At 38.9% G+C, this 18,478-nt stretch overlaps 2 protein-coding genes across 2 annotated transcripts in view; one reads left to right on the top strand and one right to left on the bottom strand.

Annotated features, from left to right (window-relative positions):
- The window catches only part of fkbp10b (FKBP prolyl isomerase 10b), a 30,551-nt gene extending 26,183 nt beyond the window's left edge, over positions 1–4,368 (top strand). The window contains exon 10 of the mRNA XM_079845684.1: positions 2,177–4,368. Coding sequence (XP_079701810.1) covers positions 2,177–2,365 — 189 coding nt within the window. The 3' untranslated portion in view covers positions 2,366–4,368. The remainder of the gene's footprint in view (positions 1–2,176) is intronic.
- A 1,539-nt stretch (positions 4,369–5,907) lies between these two features.
- Positions 5,908–16,707, bottom strand: klhl11 (kelch-like family member 11). Its single transcript, XM_079801069.1, has 2 exons — positions 16,131–16,707; positions 5,908–9,256 (listed from the first exon to the last, which is right to left on the bottom strand). The coding sequence occupies exons 1-2, from the start codon at positions 16,661–16,663 to the stop codon at positions 7,669–7,671; spliced, it is 2,121 nt and encodes a 706-aa protein (XP_079657195.1). The 5' UTR covers positions 16,664–16,707; the 3' UTR covers positions 5,908–7,668.
- Between the last annotated feature and the right edge of the window lie 1,771 nt (positions 16,708–18,478).

The raw sequence follows: 18,478 nt of genomic DNA, 5'->3' as shown, positions 1-18,478 counted from the left end.
GTCATTTTCCGTCATAAAAATTTTCCCGCCATTTTTAATTTTCCGAAAAACCTACTTTTACGAACTCGTCCTAGACGGTTCATCCGATTTGCACGAAAATTGAACCAGATCATCTTCAGACCATGCTGAAAAAAAATCTTGCAAATCAAGTTGATTCGTCAAATCATTTGCGATAAACGCGCAAACAAATTTTACGTAGCGGTTGCAAAAACACACTTAAGGCAATATCTCCGCAACGCTTTATTGTATTCAAACCAAACTTGGTACATGTCATCACAAGCATGACTTGAGGCAACATACAGCGTTTCGGCGCAGCGCCACCTACTGGTCCGGAGATACGAAAAATTACTATTTTTGCTTATAACTTCTGAACCGTTTGTCCAAAAATCATAAAAGTGGTCTCGTTACATTCAGGACGGCATGCCGAGTCGTCTGATATTCAATTGTACCATATCGGCCATTTTGGCTGTCGGCCATTTTGAATTTTGACAAAAAATGCTATATTTTACAAATGCATTAGTATATTGTTACTAAACTCGGTATGTGACTTCCATGCCATGCCCTGAAGGTACTCAAAAAGTTTTAGGGCAGTGCCACCTTGTGGTCAAAAGATATAACAAACTTGACAAAAATGCTAATAACTTTTGATTAAATTAGCCTAGTATATTGAAACTGGTCATAATAGAGTCATTGGCTCATGCCGATTCAATTGCACCCTATGATGTCATTTTTGGTCATGATAATTTCCCCGCCATTTTTAATTTTCCAAAAAACCTACTTTTGCGAACTCGTCCTAGACGGTTTGTCCGATTTGCACAGAAATTGAACCATATCATCTTCAGACCATGCTGACAAAAAATCTTGCAAATCAAGTTGATTTGTCAAATCGTTTTTGATAAACGCGCACACAAATTTTGCGTAGCAGTTGCAAAAACACTCATAAGCCTATATCTCCACAACGCTTTATCGTATTCAAACCAATCTTGGTATATGTCATCACAAGCATGACCTGAGGCAACATGCAGCGTTTCGGCGCAGCGCCACCTACTGGTCCGGAGATACAAAAAATGGCTATTTTTGCTTATAACTTTTGAACTGTTTGTCCAAAATTCATGTCTTCCGCACCATGCTTTGAAGGTACTCAAAAAGTTTTGGGGCAGTGCCACCTTGTGGTCAGAGGTTATAAACAAATTTACAAACATGCTAATAACTTTTGATTAAATTAGCCTAGTTTAATGAAACTGGTCATAATACAGTCATTGGCTCATGCCGAGAACATAGATACTAATTTTGCCATATTTGGTCAAACATCCTGTCCAATGTTCTTATTTGATCAAAACCTACTTTTTCAAACTCATCCTAGACTGTTTGTCCAATTTCCACCAAAATCGAATCGTATCATCTTCAGACTGTGTCAACAAAAAGTTAGGAATTTTGCATCAATAGATGAAACCGTTTTTGTAAACCGCAGTGACGAAGTTGAGCCTTGATGCCAAAATGACTCTTGAGGCTGTATCTCTGCAATGCTTTGACATATTGGCATCAAACTTTGCATGTGTCATTGTTCCCTTATTCTGACCACACCACATACATTTCGTAACTGTGCCACCTATTGGTCAAAAGTGATAAACCATTAACTTATATTATCAGTGACTCTATATATGATATTTCAGCCATTTTGCCTAATCTTCTTAAACTGTATAATTGTTAATTGCTGCAGTTGGTCTGACACTCTCAGACTACAATGCATTTTCAGCCTTTTGCCTAAAATCATCTTAAAACGTGATTAATTTCTCATTGCTGCAGTTGATCTGACACTGCCAGCCATTTTGGCATGTCTTGTCTTCTTCTTTGCGCTTGGCCCCGGTATTGCTGCTTGCAGCTATATTTATTATTATTATTACTTTGAGAATTCCTTTCTACTGTACAGTAGTAATGTATTTAAGTTAAAACTAACTTTTATTTTGACGGGTTATCATGAAGACCTTTAATTTTCACATTCTAATACTGAACTCACTGACTTGACTAGTTACTGTGCTAGATGTGGGACTTCTCTCTTACACTACTGTATTAGTATTATCTTTAATATTGGTGACATAATTACTACTTTGCTCTGATTGTTTTAGAAAGTGTCACAGTCTGACAAACCTCGCTTTCCTACCATGTCTCTCCGCAGTTTTCACAGTTCATCAAACTGCAGGTATCAGAAGGGAAAGGTCGTCTGAAACCAGCTCAAGATCCAGACAGTGTCATCATAGACATGTTTAAGAACCAGGACAGGAATTCTGATGGTCTGATCACTCTGGATGAACTAAAGCTAAAAGCGGATGAAGACGCAGAGAAAGCACGTCACGAAGAACTGTGAAACATACACAAACACATGTGAATGGACATGCATTCAGACAGAGAACAAAGCAACAGACTCATAATCCTGAGGCTGAAAACCGGACCAACAGACTTTCCAGTATTAAAAGTGTGCATTTGATTGTTACATATTTTTATACTTTTACAATTTTCAGATCTCTAAATGCATCCGTGCCATTGAATAAAAAGTTCCAAACTAAAGTGTTTACAAACATTTTATTTTGAAATGAAACATCATGACTACACTTGCAAAAAAGATTATTCAAGTGAGCTATTTTAGTTTACTTTTTTTTGGACTGAAAATCAGTGAGTAAACTTTGTCTTGTTTTTTGGACTTAACAAAATTATACTTTGCTGAATGAATACCTAAATAGGAAGTGCAAAAATAGTATGTTAGAAAGTATACGTATGTTGTTAAGTTCACTTAAAGAAAGTATACTTGCAGTATACAAACTTATTATTAAACTAGTAGTTTACTGAGAGTATACTGTAAGTGTACTTTCATGAACTAAAAAGTGGGTAGAATTGTGTACTCTAAGGTCTGGTTTCACAGACAGAGCTTAGATTAGGCCTTAGTTCAATTTTAGTAGCTTTTATAAATGTGCCTTAGGAAAAAAAAACATTATTGGCTGCATCTTGAGACAAAACAATGGCACTGATATATTTTAAGATATGTCAGTTCAAGTTGCTATCTGTTAAAACAGCTCAAACATGCACTTTAGTCTGGAACTAGGCTTAAGCATTGTCCGTGAAACTGGGGGGAAATGTATTACTGCTAATTTTAAAGTACACTTTAACTTTTATAAACTAAAAAGTAGGCCAATTTAGTCCATTAAATGTATACTAGTAGATTGATTTGTATAATACTTGCTACGTGAAGTATACTTGGTAAATATAATTGGACTTAAATTTATTTTTATTTTTTTTCTAAGGGTACATGGATTTGTTAATTCTTCCTATTATAATACTCTTGTGTGTGGATGATTTTCCAGCTATAAATATGTATGAAGATTTTGCATTTGAGTTTTTGACAACTTGCCGGATAGTGTGTTTAGTACAATTCTGCCTTATTATATTTGCATTGGTTTCTATTGCACTTTCTGTATATAGATTTTGTCCACTATTCACCAAATATTAAACATTTAAATTAATAATACACTTGAATGGCAAATGGTCTGCTCAGTATGTACATATGACATTTCTGGGAAAAGGATACACGTGCCTTAGGAAAAAAACTGGTGTGCATTTGAGACAAAACAATGGCACTGACATATAAGATATGTCTTTCAGTTAAGATGCCTCAATCGTGTATTTTAGTCTGGGACTAGGTTTAAGCCTTGTCTGTGAAACTGGGCAAACGTGTGGTCCTCTAACTCAAACAGGGTTCCCAATCTTTCAGCGACCATTTTCCAGGACATTTTAAATTTGACTACGATGGGAATAAAAGACAAGGATCATGCTAAAGATTGCTCTCAAAGTCTTTAAAAGGTGTACAGTTTATTGCCATGACTTAACTATAAAAACAGTTTTTAAAGGGATAGTTCACCCAAAAATGAAAATTAGCCCATCATTTACTCACATCACACCTCAAGTCATCCTAGGTGTATATGACATTCTTCTTTCAGACGAATAAAATCTGAGTAATATTACAAAAGTCCAGGCTAATCCAAGCATTACAATTTGATTCATTCAATTTGCTCTGTTTTTGAAGTCCATTAAAACTGCATCTGCCCATCAAATAACGTGCTCCACGCGGCTCCGGGGTGTTAATAAAAGCCTTCTGAAGTGAACTCCGATTTTATTCGTCTGAAAGAAGAATGTCATATACACCTCGGATGACTTGGGGGTGAGTAAATAATGGGCTAATTTTCATTTTTGGGTGAACTATCCCTTTAATATGAGCCCTTATACATTATGACTATGGAAGCTTGTTTATGCCACAGAATAAAAAAAATCAATAAAAAGGTAATTGTGACTTTTTATCTCACTATTCTGACTTTCTCGAAATTGCGAGTTTACATAATTGTGATTTAGGCATGGTTTCACAGACAGGGCTTAGATTAAGCCAGGATTAGGCCTTAGTTCAATTGGGACATTTAAGTAGCTTTTATAAACGTGCCTTAGGAAAAAACATTACTGGTGTGCATCTCGAGACAAAACAATGGCAGTAATATATTTTTAGATATGCCAGTGCAAGTTGCTTTCAGTTAAAACAGCTTTAGTTTAGGACCAGCTTAAACCTTGTCTGTGAATCCAGGGGATAAACTCATAAATTGTCTTTTTTCCTCAGAATTGCGAGTTTATATCATGCAATTCTGACACAATTATGAGATTAGGTTACCAGTTAACATTCACTGCTTACATTTGAGCAGTTAATAGCATTAGTTAACTGCTGCAATAGGCAACACAAGACTAAACATCATCATTCAAAATACTTCTCTCACTTGTCCAAACGCATCCCTGAACATGGCACTTTCTGCAACTAGTGGTAATTGTTTGGACCAGTGATAAACTCTTTATACTCGGCTAAAGAAATAATTTCCATAATTATTTTCCAGGACAACAACAAGATTTTACAGGACATTTTATGTTTTCTAAAATTTTCCATGTGTTTTCCAGGACTGGAAATTTTTCTTCAATTTTCCAGGTTTTCCAGGATGAGTGGGAACCCTGTCAAACCCTTTGACCGTAATAATTAACTGGTAACACTTTACAATAAGGTTTCATTAGTTAACATTAATGTATTAACTAACATTAACTAACCATGCACAGTACATTTGCTACTGTATTTGTTTATTGTTAACGTTAGTTAATAAAAATACAGCTGTTCATGTTAGTTCACTGTGCATTAACTAATGTTAACAAGATTTTTAAAAAGTATTAGTAAATGATGAAATTAACAATAACAAAGATAAATAAATGCTTTATAAGTGGTTCATTATTAGTTCATGTTAACTAAAGTAGTTAACTAATGTACCTTATTGTAAAATGTTACCAACTTTATATTGCAAACTTTGCGACCTTGATTGAGGGTGATGGATTATAGTATGATCTCAAAATCAAATCAGACTATTTTATTTCCTGGTTTTATAGTGTAGATTGATTCATCAGCACGTTACTCCAGACTTATTGTCTATTTGTTCTATACTTGGAACCTAACAAGTATCAATGTAATGTAACAATGATAAAATAGGGCTGACATGCTCAGATGCTGCTGCATTTTGAACCAACTGAAGCGTGTTGCATCTTATAGTAATCTAGGTTGAAGTTTTTCCAACTGCTAATCCTTTCTGTACATTTTTTTGCATCAAACAGTTACAGAGAAGATTCTTTAAGCATCTGTAGAAAAGACTCAGCTTAACTATTATTTTCATTGTCATTGCACCATTTTATTTCCCATACAGGTTTGACGCTCAAACCGTGATACTATATCGCTCGCAGCGACAAGTTATACCGCATCAGAAAACATTTTAGTAAACGTAAAAGTAACAGCACTTCAAGGGTGAGAACCAACTGGGCAGAAGAACAACTCGTGGACGATATCAGATTTTAATAAATATTTATTGCAAATCACTGAGATCCACAACATGTGCATACTTTATAACACATGCAACAAAACTATATTCGCCCTTGAAAGACTTTACAACAACGGGAGCGGGACAAAGGTAACATCCCAGCCTTGCTACTCTTATTGTCAGACACTTTCTCCATCGACACGCACACACCCCTTTCCTCGGTGCATGAAGGAAAGAAAACTGATAGAGAGTTAAACACTATTAAACCACATCTCAACATGAGAGACACAAAACATACATTTCCCATTTAGTAAATACAATATCTAAGATTCTACAGAGTCTCCAATATGCAGGAAAATGTTTGAAAAAGGCTTAATGTATTTTTCAATCGTATTTTGTTTTGTTTTTTTCTCGTATGATACGACTATGAAACTCTGCACAAGTCAAGACGAGAGCTATAGATACATTGTCAAAAGCCATTTCTATCTTGCATTTAGTAAAGGTTTTAACATCGAAGCGTAACATTAGTTCAGCTAAGATGACATTCTTTAAGACTTTGGTATGGTATGGACTACAATAACAGTAAAATGTTCTTCAGGCGAACATTATGAATGTTTAAGCTGGTCTTGATGGTGCCAATGATTGCTTCACAAGTTTTCACCCAGTGAAGTGCACTGAGGTTTCTAGTAAGACATTAAACATCACACATTGTAAAAGATAAAAAGAGGGAATGTACAAAGATGAAACAAGTGAAAGATGAAAACTGATTTTCGATAAAAAAATATGATTATAAATAGCTTATGTAATAAAGACAAGGACGCAGTAATGGTAGAATCTGAATGAGCCATACCATAATTGGGAATGTACAACAGTTCACTGGGGAGATATTTGTTAAAATCAAACGAAAAAACAGAACACAAACCAATGTCTTTGAGGCGGCTAAAAATATGAATGAAAACTGAACTGGCACAGACTGCAAGACTGATGACAAAATTATTTTGGAAGGTTGTAACGGTCATGCACACACTGAGGTAATGGTTCCTTGACTTGATTCTGAACATGTCTAACTGTATTAGCTGTGTAGCCTTCAAACGTCAATAACTGATGCCGTAACGGTGTTTATTTCCTTTGCATGAAAGTTGAAAAAGTACAAATATAATAATAAAATAAGAATAAGGATTAAGACAAGGACTAATGCTGAAATTAAGTGCTTGTAGTTTTAAAGAATGCATTGCCAAATACAGCCAAAGACTGTGAAACTATTGCATTCAAGTGCAAAACAAATTAAATCAACACAATTAAGACCAGGAACTAATAAGCAAGTGGTTCTTGTAGTAACTCATGGTTTGCTCAGAAAATGTGAACTATTTTGAACTGCCGATTCATTACAGCGGGACTAAGAAATTGCTAAACACTTGTCACACCCTGCAAAAGAATCGAAAACCCCACAAATGTAGCAGGACAACCATCACCACTTGGAACGTCATGACTCAAGATAAATTAAGTGCAGCATTCTGCAACTTGCCGACAGCGGGAATAAGGCAAATTCATGCAAGGCCATGAAACAATGTTTCATGTGCACGGATATTTACAAACGTATCTTTTTTACATATTTATAGGATTCCATTATATAAACAGTCACATTGAAAATACTCTTCTTTATCAGCATCAGCCATTTCATTCACTCTCTCAGTGATGAAATGTCACAAGTAAACAAATAACACACATTTCAATGAGAATGGGATCATGGGAATGCTGAAGACACTATATCATCAAATTTTTGCTGCTCTCAGCATTCAATCTGCGATTGTAACTGCCTGCGTAGAGTTAACGTGCGACGATGTAACTGCTGCATTTGCTGCATACGGTCCCTCTGGCGTGCCAAATTCTGTGGCATTGGGTAGCGCTGACACCCATAAAGAAAGCGGTAGGGAATGCGCACGTGACATGCTGTGGCACGACAGCGTGGTTGAGGCATGGGCGGCAGAAGCATCCAGCGCTTGCGCTCGGCACAATAACGGTACGCCTCTTTTCGATACTGCTTATCTACATCGTCACTGTTCTTCCAGCCACCAATCACAAACACATCATCACCAAGATAGCAGATAGCTGCCCCCTCAATACTGGTTACTTCTGGGGGAAGACTCTCAAGAATATCATCAGAGATCCTTGCGGTGATCTTCTGCCGAGCTGCATCATCACGTACATTGGTATAACTCTTGGGACAGCAGGAAGCTGTGTGGTAGAAGTTAGTTGACGCTACAGCCATTTGGAACAAGCAGTAGTTGTCAATAAGCGGTAAGGAGTCAACTTCCTGCCACTGGCGACTGTCAGTGTCGTAGCGAGTAGTGACCGTCTTCAGCCCATCATCGCTGTCGGTATCTACGGGTGTTCGTGCCGTTACATAAACATATCGATCTTCAACACTAATGGCCTTGACGTCTCTCAAAATCTTAGGGGCAGATTCTAGGTTATGCCACTTGTCTTGGTCGGGTTCATAGACACTCACATCCTTGAAGCCGGGGCTGAAGTTGCCATGACCGCCAATACTATACAGAATATTTTTGATGCAGGTGAGCCCAAAGGAATGCTTTCGTGTGGTGAGGTTGCTCACTTGTTCCCAGGTGTTGCGATTTGGATTGTAGCGCTCCACCGTCTTGGCAAATCCTGGTTCCATGGACCCAGCCACGTATACATGTGTATCAGTGGCAGCAATAGCGTGACCATCCAGATGGTTATGAATGTGTGGCAAATTAACCCAACGGTCCTCGTATACAAAGTACCCTACGCACTCACTTAGGTAGTCGCCTCCTTCAGAGACTCCACCGACCACCATGATAACATCCATGTTCTGGCCAAATCTTGGTTGGAATGTGGCCATGTATGAGGCCCAGAACTCTGTATCTGCAGATTTGAGGTTCTCGAAGCGGATCGCATGACCCTCCACAGCCTCTGACACAAGCTGTAGGCAGGCTGCGTTCTGTGCGACCAGTGGCTCATTCTTCACAACTCTTGTAAGATAGGTCGGCTTTATCTGTGGGAGCCTGAGGAGACGAAAGAGCTCCTCAAAATACTTCACACGTTCTTCTGAGTTCTTCTGAACCCATTTGACCACAGCATCAAACAGAACCTCCTCAGAGTCAACTGTTATCTCAGCGTCAGACAGCCAGTCTCTGACCAGGTGGAACGGAAGAGTGTAAAATTCCTCATCCTGTATGACTTTGTGGAAGTTGCGACGAATCATGTCAGCAGCACGCAAGGCCAGCTGATCCAAAGTGTACATGTGTGCAAGGCTATGGACGGCCACACAGTTGCCCAGGCTGAGCTTCCTCTTGAGAAATTCTCCACAAAAATCCTTCAATTGAACAAGCAAGAACCTGAGAGTGGAAAAGAAAATACATTCTTTTAGGTTTTTCAAAAATCCCACAACATTACAGGCAAGACATATGATATTTGTTCCAGTAGTCAGCTAGGGCTGGGCTTTATGATGACATACAGTATATCGCAATGCTATCAAGTGTCTACTGATAGATATTGTGCTATACTGTTTATATCATGGTATGCAAATAATAACTTCAAAAAAAAGTGTTATTAAATACGATAAGCTGTGAAAAGAACTGACACACTTTAAGTGTGTACACAGAAAGTCAACTCTCTCAGGAAGCATGCAATCCTGAACTCAGTTGCGCTTGAACGGTCAACATTACAGAACAATGTTAAAATCGTCTTAGCGAGTATTTGCAAGACGAGTATGTGTCTAAAGTGAACATAAAGAGTTGGGAATGAAAATGGTTGTGTTTCAATATATTAGATCCATGCTGCTGTCTTGCACTAGGGCACTAATGCACTAGGAGTGTGATAAAAATATAGATTTCTCGATTTTAATCGATTCTCATTTGAATGAACTCATATAGTTTCTTAAATCCCAAGAAGCGATCTTTCAGTCTGTTTTCAGTTGATGAATGAACAAAACTCCCATCCAATAAATAATTAGACTAAATTATATGCTTTTTTTAAAACAATTAGCTTTGTTACTTTTGATACAAGTCTCAGCTTGTTTCAGAAAATTCAGTCAACTTTATTAAGAAATTCAAACAATAAAAATACAATTTTGATGCTCTTTAATGCGGAGTGTCTGTAGCGCCTCAGTTCAAGTGAATTAAGTGGCAGCGCAGAGCCCAGTAGACTGATCATCTTTTCCTCTTTACTGCTAGTTATAGCACGAAAGAAAACATGAATGAACATCAGAAGAAGTTGCAACGTACAGAAATCTGTATCATGTCTCTATCAGTGTTTCAACCGCAGAAAGGCATCAATAAAACAGCTTGAAAACAATTAAGCAGAAGGCAACCATCGGGGCCCTCTTATAATTTGACAATAAACATTTAAATCTTTTTGAGGAAATAAACCTTAGAGTTTTAGGTGAACTGACCCCCCAAATGAGCCTGGTTTCTCCCAAGGTTTTTTTCCTCCATTCTGTCACCCGATGGGAGTTTTGGTTCCTTGCCACTGTCACCTTTAGCTTTTGGCTTGCTTAGTTGGGGACACTTAGTATTCGACAATATTATTGATCTGTCTGCATTGACACCATTGCATGAGAATTGAACTGAGCTGGACAAGACATCACTGTTTTCTCCAGAGCGGCTGTATAGATAAATTACCTAAATTAATAACTTTTTTACAACAGAAATGAAATCAACACTGAACTTACTTAGGCTGGACAATGACACTATTTTCTTCTAGAGCTGCTGTACAGCCGAAACAAACTTTGTTGCATTATTTTCCTCCTGTTATCACTATAAAGCTGCTTTGAAACAATTGGTATTGTAAAAAGAGCTATAAATAAAAGGCGACATGGTGGTCCAGCTGTGAAGTTACAGAGGGCCAAGCCATAGCAAGTCAATGAGAGACAAGGAAAAAATATTATTAATATTATTAACCACTCCGTTTTCAAGATGACTTTTAAAGAAAAGCTGGAGGAAGACCTACACTATATTGGCAAAAGTAGGACACCCCTCCAAATCATTGAATTCAGGTGTTCCAATCACTTCTATGGCCACAGGTGTATAAAATCAAGCACCTAGGCATGCAGACTGCTCCTACAAACATTTGTGAAAGAATGGGTTTCTCTCAGGAGCTCAGTGAATTCAAGCGTGGTACCATAATAGGTTGTGTGGGATTGCAAATTTAAGAATCTGTTTAAGATCTGCTGATGTGATCTGCACATGAAAAACTAAGGTGAACTCCACTGTATTGGGCATTCAAGATGAATATGATGGCATCAATTTACTGGTTAGATACATTATAGCTTACAGTGAGGGGGTTTTGTCAGTCTTTGGTCTCCCTACTGAGAGTCAAACTATGTGTGAATGTTTACATAGTCTTAGTTCTCGTGGCCAGCTACTGTTGATACCATCTAGGGTACTATTATCTTCACGGTCATGAGTGATTGCCTTTATTGTCTTCACACTTTGTGTGGCCTTCAGATTAGCTCAAGAACAGTGTGTAGACAGCTTAATGGAATGGGTTTCCATGGCCGAACAGCTGCATCCAAGCCTTACATCATGTGCAAAGCGTCGGAAGCAGTGGTGTAAAGCACGCTGCCACTGGACTCTAGAGCAGTGGAGACGTGTTCTCTGGAGTGACAAATCACACTTCTCTTTCTGGCAATCCGATGGATGAGTCTGGGTTTTGCCGGGTGCCAGGAGAACCTGACTGCATTGTGCCAAGTGTAAAGTTTGGTGTGGGGGGATTATGGTGTGGGGTTGTGTTTTAGGGGTTGGGCTTGGCCCCTTAGTTCCAGTGAAAGGAACTCTTAAGGCTTCAGCATACCAAGACATTTTGGACAATTTCATGCTCCCAACTTTGTGGGAACAGTTTGGGGATAGCCCCTTCCTGTTCCAACGTGACCAGTGCTCAAAGCAAGGTCCATAAAGACATAGATGAGCGAGTTTGGTGTGGAGGAACTTGATTGGCTTGCACTGAGTCCTGACCTCAAGCCGATAGAACACCTTTGGGATGGATGAATTAGAGTGGAGACAGCAAGCCAGGCCTTCTCGTCCGACATCAGTGCCTGACCTCACAAATGCGCTTCTAGAAGAATGGTAAAAAATTCCCATAAACACACTCCTATACCTTGTGGAAAGTCTTCACAGAAGAGTTGAAGTTGTTATAGCTGCTAAGGGTGGGTCAACTCCATATTAAACCCTACCGATTAAGAGTTCATGTGCATGTAAAGGCAGACATCCCAAAACTTTTGTCAATATAGTGTACACCAGAGCTTAATTTAGTGCAGAAGTAAAAAAAACTTTTTAAAGCATTTGAACCATATTAATTAAGCGATGCCCCTGCCCTGAATGACAGCAATCAATCAAGAAGCTAAAGCTTTACTGCTGGAATTGTTTGCTGTTTGGATAAGTTATTTAAAATCTATTAGGTTACATGACAGATTTTATTCTGGCCGCCGCCGCTGCCACTGTTATAAGCTTTAGTTGAATAAAAAGTTATTTTGCAGGATTACTGGTCAGTCTGTAAATTTACCAACTTACTCCTGTTTCACACATACTTGAAGTGCGTATGCGGTGCGTATTTTTATCCGTACCCATGTTAACCGGTTAGAGCTTTCACACTGCACGCAGATGCGGTCCGGAATTGCGTTCCAGCCAGGACAGTGCGTCTGCAGCAGTGCGACGATTGTTTCCACACCGAGTCTATGTTTTGCTGTGCTGGACGCGCTGAATTAAAGTGACAGCGCATTGTTCGCATTAAAATAAACATGTATTGACGCGAAAATCTAGTAATTTCACCACAAATGCATATAATGTAAAGTCTACTGTTTCAAAGTCAACACATGGCTTTTTTGCCTCGGGTAAAGCAAGGAAAACGTCACCTTACCTAGCATTTAGGTAAATAAGGAGACATGATAGCACTCGTCCTTTCTTGGAGGTGGAAAAAAAGTTTATGACTTGCAGGATTTCTTGTAAAAAACGAGAGTTGGCTGTTTTTGCCCTATTGCAAGTTTTAATTTAAAATGTTTGTGATTTTAGGCTATAAACTCAGTTTAAATGTTTTTGCACTTGTGTGAACAACGTAATACAGGCCTATAGCTAAATCTTAAGTGCTATATAAATATAAAGTAATGAATTGAATAAAACGTTGTTTAAATGTAGTACGTTTAAATGTGACATCTATGAAAGAGTGTATACAAAGAGAATTGCAATGCTGACAAGCCATGTTCAGTAACAACTTTTGGATTTGAAACACAAATTATGAATAAATGTTGTGTATAAAACCACGGATCTACGGTGGCCCAGTAGGGCAAAACACAACGCAATATAAAAAGCAAACATAAGTTCACAACACAACGAAAACAAGCCACAACACAATGGAATCAAGCCACAACACAACGAAAATGCTCCCAACCACTCGGGGGCACTCGGAGCGCAGTAAAGTTGCCACTGTTCTATAGAGTCTGCAATCTTACAAAGATATCAATACCACAATTAGTTTTAACAGTATGTAGGCTAACCATTGTTTATCAACATGAAATATTAATTCAAAATCACCTACATACATTATAGCTGCATATTTATACTCAAGAATGCTTTGACCCGCTACCACGGGTCATGAAAAACTAAGGGAACGTCTGCCAATTCCACCAAATGGTTGAAACGTATAATTTGTATTAATTAAAATTATATTTAACATTTAAAAACAGACATATTAAAATTCCACAGCTTGATTGTATTGGTAAAACTGATTTAGTAATGCACAACACAACATTGGAATTTGAACATTAAAAAAAAATGTTTCAACTACTTTGTGGAATTGGCAGATGTTCTCTTAGCGCTGTGGAAGCGGGTAAAAGCATTCTCGAGTATAAATATGCAGCTATAATGCACGTAGGTGATTTTGAATTTATATTTCAGTGTTCAGTGTTTAAATATTTGTAAGACTGGCGAATCTATAGAACAATGCAAGGAAAACTAACTTTACCACACTCCGAGAGCCCCCTAGTGGTCGGGAGCATTTCCGTTGTGTTGTGATTTTTCGTTTTTGTTGTGGCTTTATTTCGTTGTGTTGTGGCTTGATTCCTCTATGTTGTGGCTTGATTTCGTTGTGTTGTGGCTTTATTTCGTTGTGTTGTGAACTGAAAGGTGCTCTAAGCGTTGTCACACGTTTTTTAGGCCAAAACATTTTGTCACATACAGCAAACATCTCCTCGCTATCCGCTAGCTGCCTGTCCCTAATGACATTGTAATCGGCTAAAACGCATGCGCTGGTTACTTTCCTCCAGAACAAGTGCACACCCGAGTGTTGTTTGCACATTCACGTGAATCGTGGCACAGCTCCGAGAGCAACCGAACGATTGTGTGTTCTCGGGTTCGGTACCTCAGTGCACACCAAGCTCTGTAGGTAAGCTTTCACATTAGCAATTTTTCATGCTAACCGTGCCCCATTCCGAACTAAAATGCCAGAGTAAAAATGCCCTGAGACAACAGAAGAATAACACAGTCTCAAGCGCACGCTGTAGACTTGTGGCATTTATCAGGTAACTTGGGGCGATGTCACATTACAGTAATATGTTTCAGCATGTTACAATAAATATATGGCTTGAGTTGATATAGCCTATTCCCTAATGAATTAAACAGTTTGTTATCCTACCGATTGAGAGTGTGAATGGTCTCTCTCCCTCCCTCTCTCTGTTTATGTGTGTAGCCTTTACACACGTGCATGCGGGGGAGGAGTTGCGATTTTCAAATAAAAATCGAATAATTCCCAGCGATCTTCGAATATAATTTTTGCTTGAAATGCCCATCCCTAGGCATTAGTTCAACATACACATCTGATGGTGTTCAGACTGGCAGGCCTTAAAACACATACAAATGACAAAGCTTTGTGAGGACACAGGTGAAAGAGGTCTTCCTTCAGAGCGCCCGCGCATTGTCAGAGACGCGACACGGCTCGGCTCTCTGTGTAACAGAAAAAAGCTGAGCACTGAACGGAGAAGTTTTCCGTATTGTTGTTTTTGAATAGTGCACAATCGCTTTAAATGTTCATCCTTTAAACACATTTACTTGACAAACTTTATGAGGACGAAAGTGAAAGCGATCTGGCTTCGGGGCTTGCGCACGCCGTCTGTGTGTGTGTGTGTCGCAGCGCGTAGCCTAGGCTATAAGAAGAACGGCAATTAACTGACCTATATAAACTGTGTAAAACATGCAGTTACTATAGTGATTCTGGGCATCTATGCTCCTGCATCTCTCTGTGTGCCTGCAAACTGCACTTGATGTGACTGACGGGGCGGAGTCACGTGACTGAAACCGAAATAACCGACATGGGAAAAATACGTCGGTTAGAGGTTCTGAATTTCGGTTTCGATTATTTTTCGATTAATCGTACAGCCCTACTTCAGAGACCGTGTTTCCCCAGTGTGTTCAGGGGACAGGCAGCTAGCGGATAGCAAAAATACATTTTGTGTTTAATACACAAAAAAAGGTTCTATATGGCACCACTTTTGGTGCTATATAGCACCATATCTTAACATGTTCTATATAGCACCTTAGCAAAAGAACCGGTGAAGAACCGCTGAAGAACCAAAATTGGCAATTAAAAAGGTTCCCCTATGATTGCGAGCGAATAACCAATTTTAGTGCCATAAAGAACCTTTTTTTTAGAGTGTAAGACTCAGTGTATTTTTAATTCAGACATTTTTTTTACATTGAAATTTTTTAATTGAATAAGCTACTTTAAAAATGAAAATTATAAAGCACTGTTTATTTTCAAAGGTATTATTCTTATATTTGTTTTATTGTGTTCTTTTTAATAATAAACATAAAATGTCATATATCATGCATTATGTCATTATTTTAGTTGTTTTGTTGATTTGTCACATCGTCCATCCTTATGGTCAGCACAAACCGGACTATACACACCCATTGTGTGCATTTTGTTAATGCTGTGTTAGGTCACCCAATTCAGGTCTCTTTTTTTTTGTCTGAAAGGACATATATGAACCCCGCAAGTTCATATAAGTTACTACCCCACCCTCCCCTTCCTGCAAGCAGCTACGATTCCAAAAAAGCCACTTGTTCTGATTCTGAAAGCGCCTGTAATGCCCAAATGTGTCGGACATGGACTGCGTCTATGATGCCCATGTCAATGTGCATGTGAGTGATCAGACATGCTAACAACGCTGTCAAGGTAGGCAGCAGGGTTTTGACAAACAGCCTATGTATCTCTCTCTCTCACCTGTCAGCCAGCTCCAGCACCTCGTGCACATTGGCGGTGCTCACTCTGATCTCGCCCGTGTACATAAACTGGATTACGCTCTCCACCGTCTCCTGGTCGAGGCCTGCCTCGCTGCTCCACTCCTTCATCTCCACCCGGCGCGTCACCGACTCCGAAAACTGACCACTGAGCAGCGGTGTGAAGTAATCCGTGGCCGCGGCCAGGACTGAGCGGTGGGCGGTGAACTCGAAGCTGTTGGCGGCTCCCGGAGAGCTGCTGAACGCCAGCGTCACGTCGCAGAAGAGCCCGAGCTTCCGCTGCTCGTTCTGCCGTCGGGAGAGCTCTGAGCAGTGGGTCGCGGAGGCGAACTCCTCGGCCTCCTCGGACTCTCCGTCTCCCGATAGAGAACTTGTCGTGCTCGGACTGCCGGTGTTTCGGCTAGCGTCCTCAGGGTTCGGGGCGGCTGCGGCCATCTCGGTGTCCGCGCTGTCGGTTCGTAAAGTGCGCAGTATTTTGAGGTGGTGGAGCACACTCAAACACACACACTCAAACATAAACAGCGCTCAACATGCACATGCGCACACACACACCATACAGCGCTGGAGTTTCTGTTGACGTTACAGGAACTGACGCTAGACCTCATGTCTCATCGGCCATGGAACAGATAAATAAAGAAATAGCATCAAAGATGCAAAGCATGAATAAACGGTATATTGTTCAGAAAATAGCATTGACATATGTCTGTATACACATACATTATTATGTACATTTATTTCAGTTCGTCCTTATCGCAAAAAAAGTCAAGAAGGGCTCAATCCACGGTTATACCAAATACATTTAAAATATTTAGGCCTATTGCTATCCATTTATAATGGTTATATTTATCATTTTGTAATATAACATTACAAAATGACATAAATAATAGTATTTCTGTTCAATTGCATCAGGATGTTTACAAATTTTCAGTCAACATGTCCTGTCATATAGGTCAAGCTCCACCCATGACGTTCAGAGAGGGGTGAGGAGCTGGACGTCACTTGTCAAATTCAAAATTGCTTTATTGGCATGAATGTAAATCATACAATATGGCCAAAGCTAGGAATATATGAACATAAATAATAATACATATATGAACATAAATAATAATATACATGATAATAATAAACATCAAAATAATAGAGGAAAATATTATAACATAACTTTAACTTAAATAAACAGTGTAACAAATTAGAACATTTGATACCACAGTGTTTTATATATGAGCCAGAAGACGCGAATGATAAGTTGCACGCGCCGTAAGATGCGCTCATCCGAAGCGCGCAAACCCGGATCTCAGAAAGCGCGCAAATATTGAGTTCTCTTTCAAGTCTTGCGCTTAAACGGACAAATTCACAACAAACATTGTCAACATGACCGTCTTGACTATCCTAGCAAACATAATATTCCTGCTGTCTGTGTTTTTTTCAAACAACACAAGAGGAAATCACTGCTCTTGATTGAATGACTTTTGTAACTTTAATAAGGAACAATCTTTAATTTATACAGTCAAATATGCAACGTTATTTTACATTTGATTACTGATATTCAATACCAGGCACGTGCAGAGGGGGGGGGCTTTGGGTGCTCGAGCCCCTGCCCTTTTTCAAAATGAATCAAAAGTGCCCCTCTCAGACAAATATCAATGATAATATCGTGGTCAATAAAAGGAAATAAATGTGATTATTATAACATGACAATGTATACAATAGTAATGGACGGCTCAAAAGTCGGACAATTTCTGTTCAGGCGTTGCTATAACGCGTTGCTATGGGTTGCGTGCGTTTTGATTGACAGCTGATTTTCCACTGTTCGGAAACGGCTCTCGAGCCAAATATGGTCCTTTCAGAGAGTGTGTGGCCTTACGGGGAAAAAGTAAACCAATATTTTTTTTTTCATCCATAATCAGAGCTAATGTGTTGATTTAATTACACATCTATATATTATATATTTTAAAGTATTACACAATCACCAATGCCCGTTTGTTAGTGTATATACACCAACCAATCGTGATCTGGCAGGCGATGTGAAGCGGTAATTTTCTGATCTTATTCATAAATCGGTTAAAAATGACATGGACAGACGAACTAACGTTTGTGGAACGATTTCCTGCGGTTTGTCTCATTTTATTAATTTTAATAATCACTGACAAAATGGATTTTAACTGACAACAAACAAATCCCTGCACAAAACCATGCAGCAGCAAAAGTCGCATTAATGGTAAGTAGTGTTAAATTCACTTGTATTTATGTAGCCTATATTGATACACCGTTTACTATTTCATGAAACTATCAAAGTTAAAAAAACCAAGTGCCACCGGCACCTACAGGCCT

This window comes from Gobio gobio (genome assembly GCF_949357685.1).
Source record: "Gobio gobio genome assembly, chromosome: 20".
NCBI classification, from domain to species: Eukaryota; Metazoa; Chordata; class Actinopteri; order Cypriniformes; family Gobionidae; genus Gobio; species Gobio gobio.
This window is presented reverse-complemented; position numbering and strand designations above follow the sequence as displayed.

What these genes read in the sequence shown, in the direction of transcription:
- klhl11 (XM_079801069.1), bottom strand. Translation starts at nt 16,663, where the DNA reads ATGTTTGAGTGTGTGTGTTTGAGTGTGCTCCACCACCTCAAAATACTG. An exon ending in GTGCTGGAGCTGGCTGACAG is followed by an intron (nt 9,257 to 16,130) that starts GTGAGAGAGAGA and finishes TTCCACTCTCAG; the next exon opens with GTTCTTGCTTGTTCAATTGA.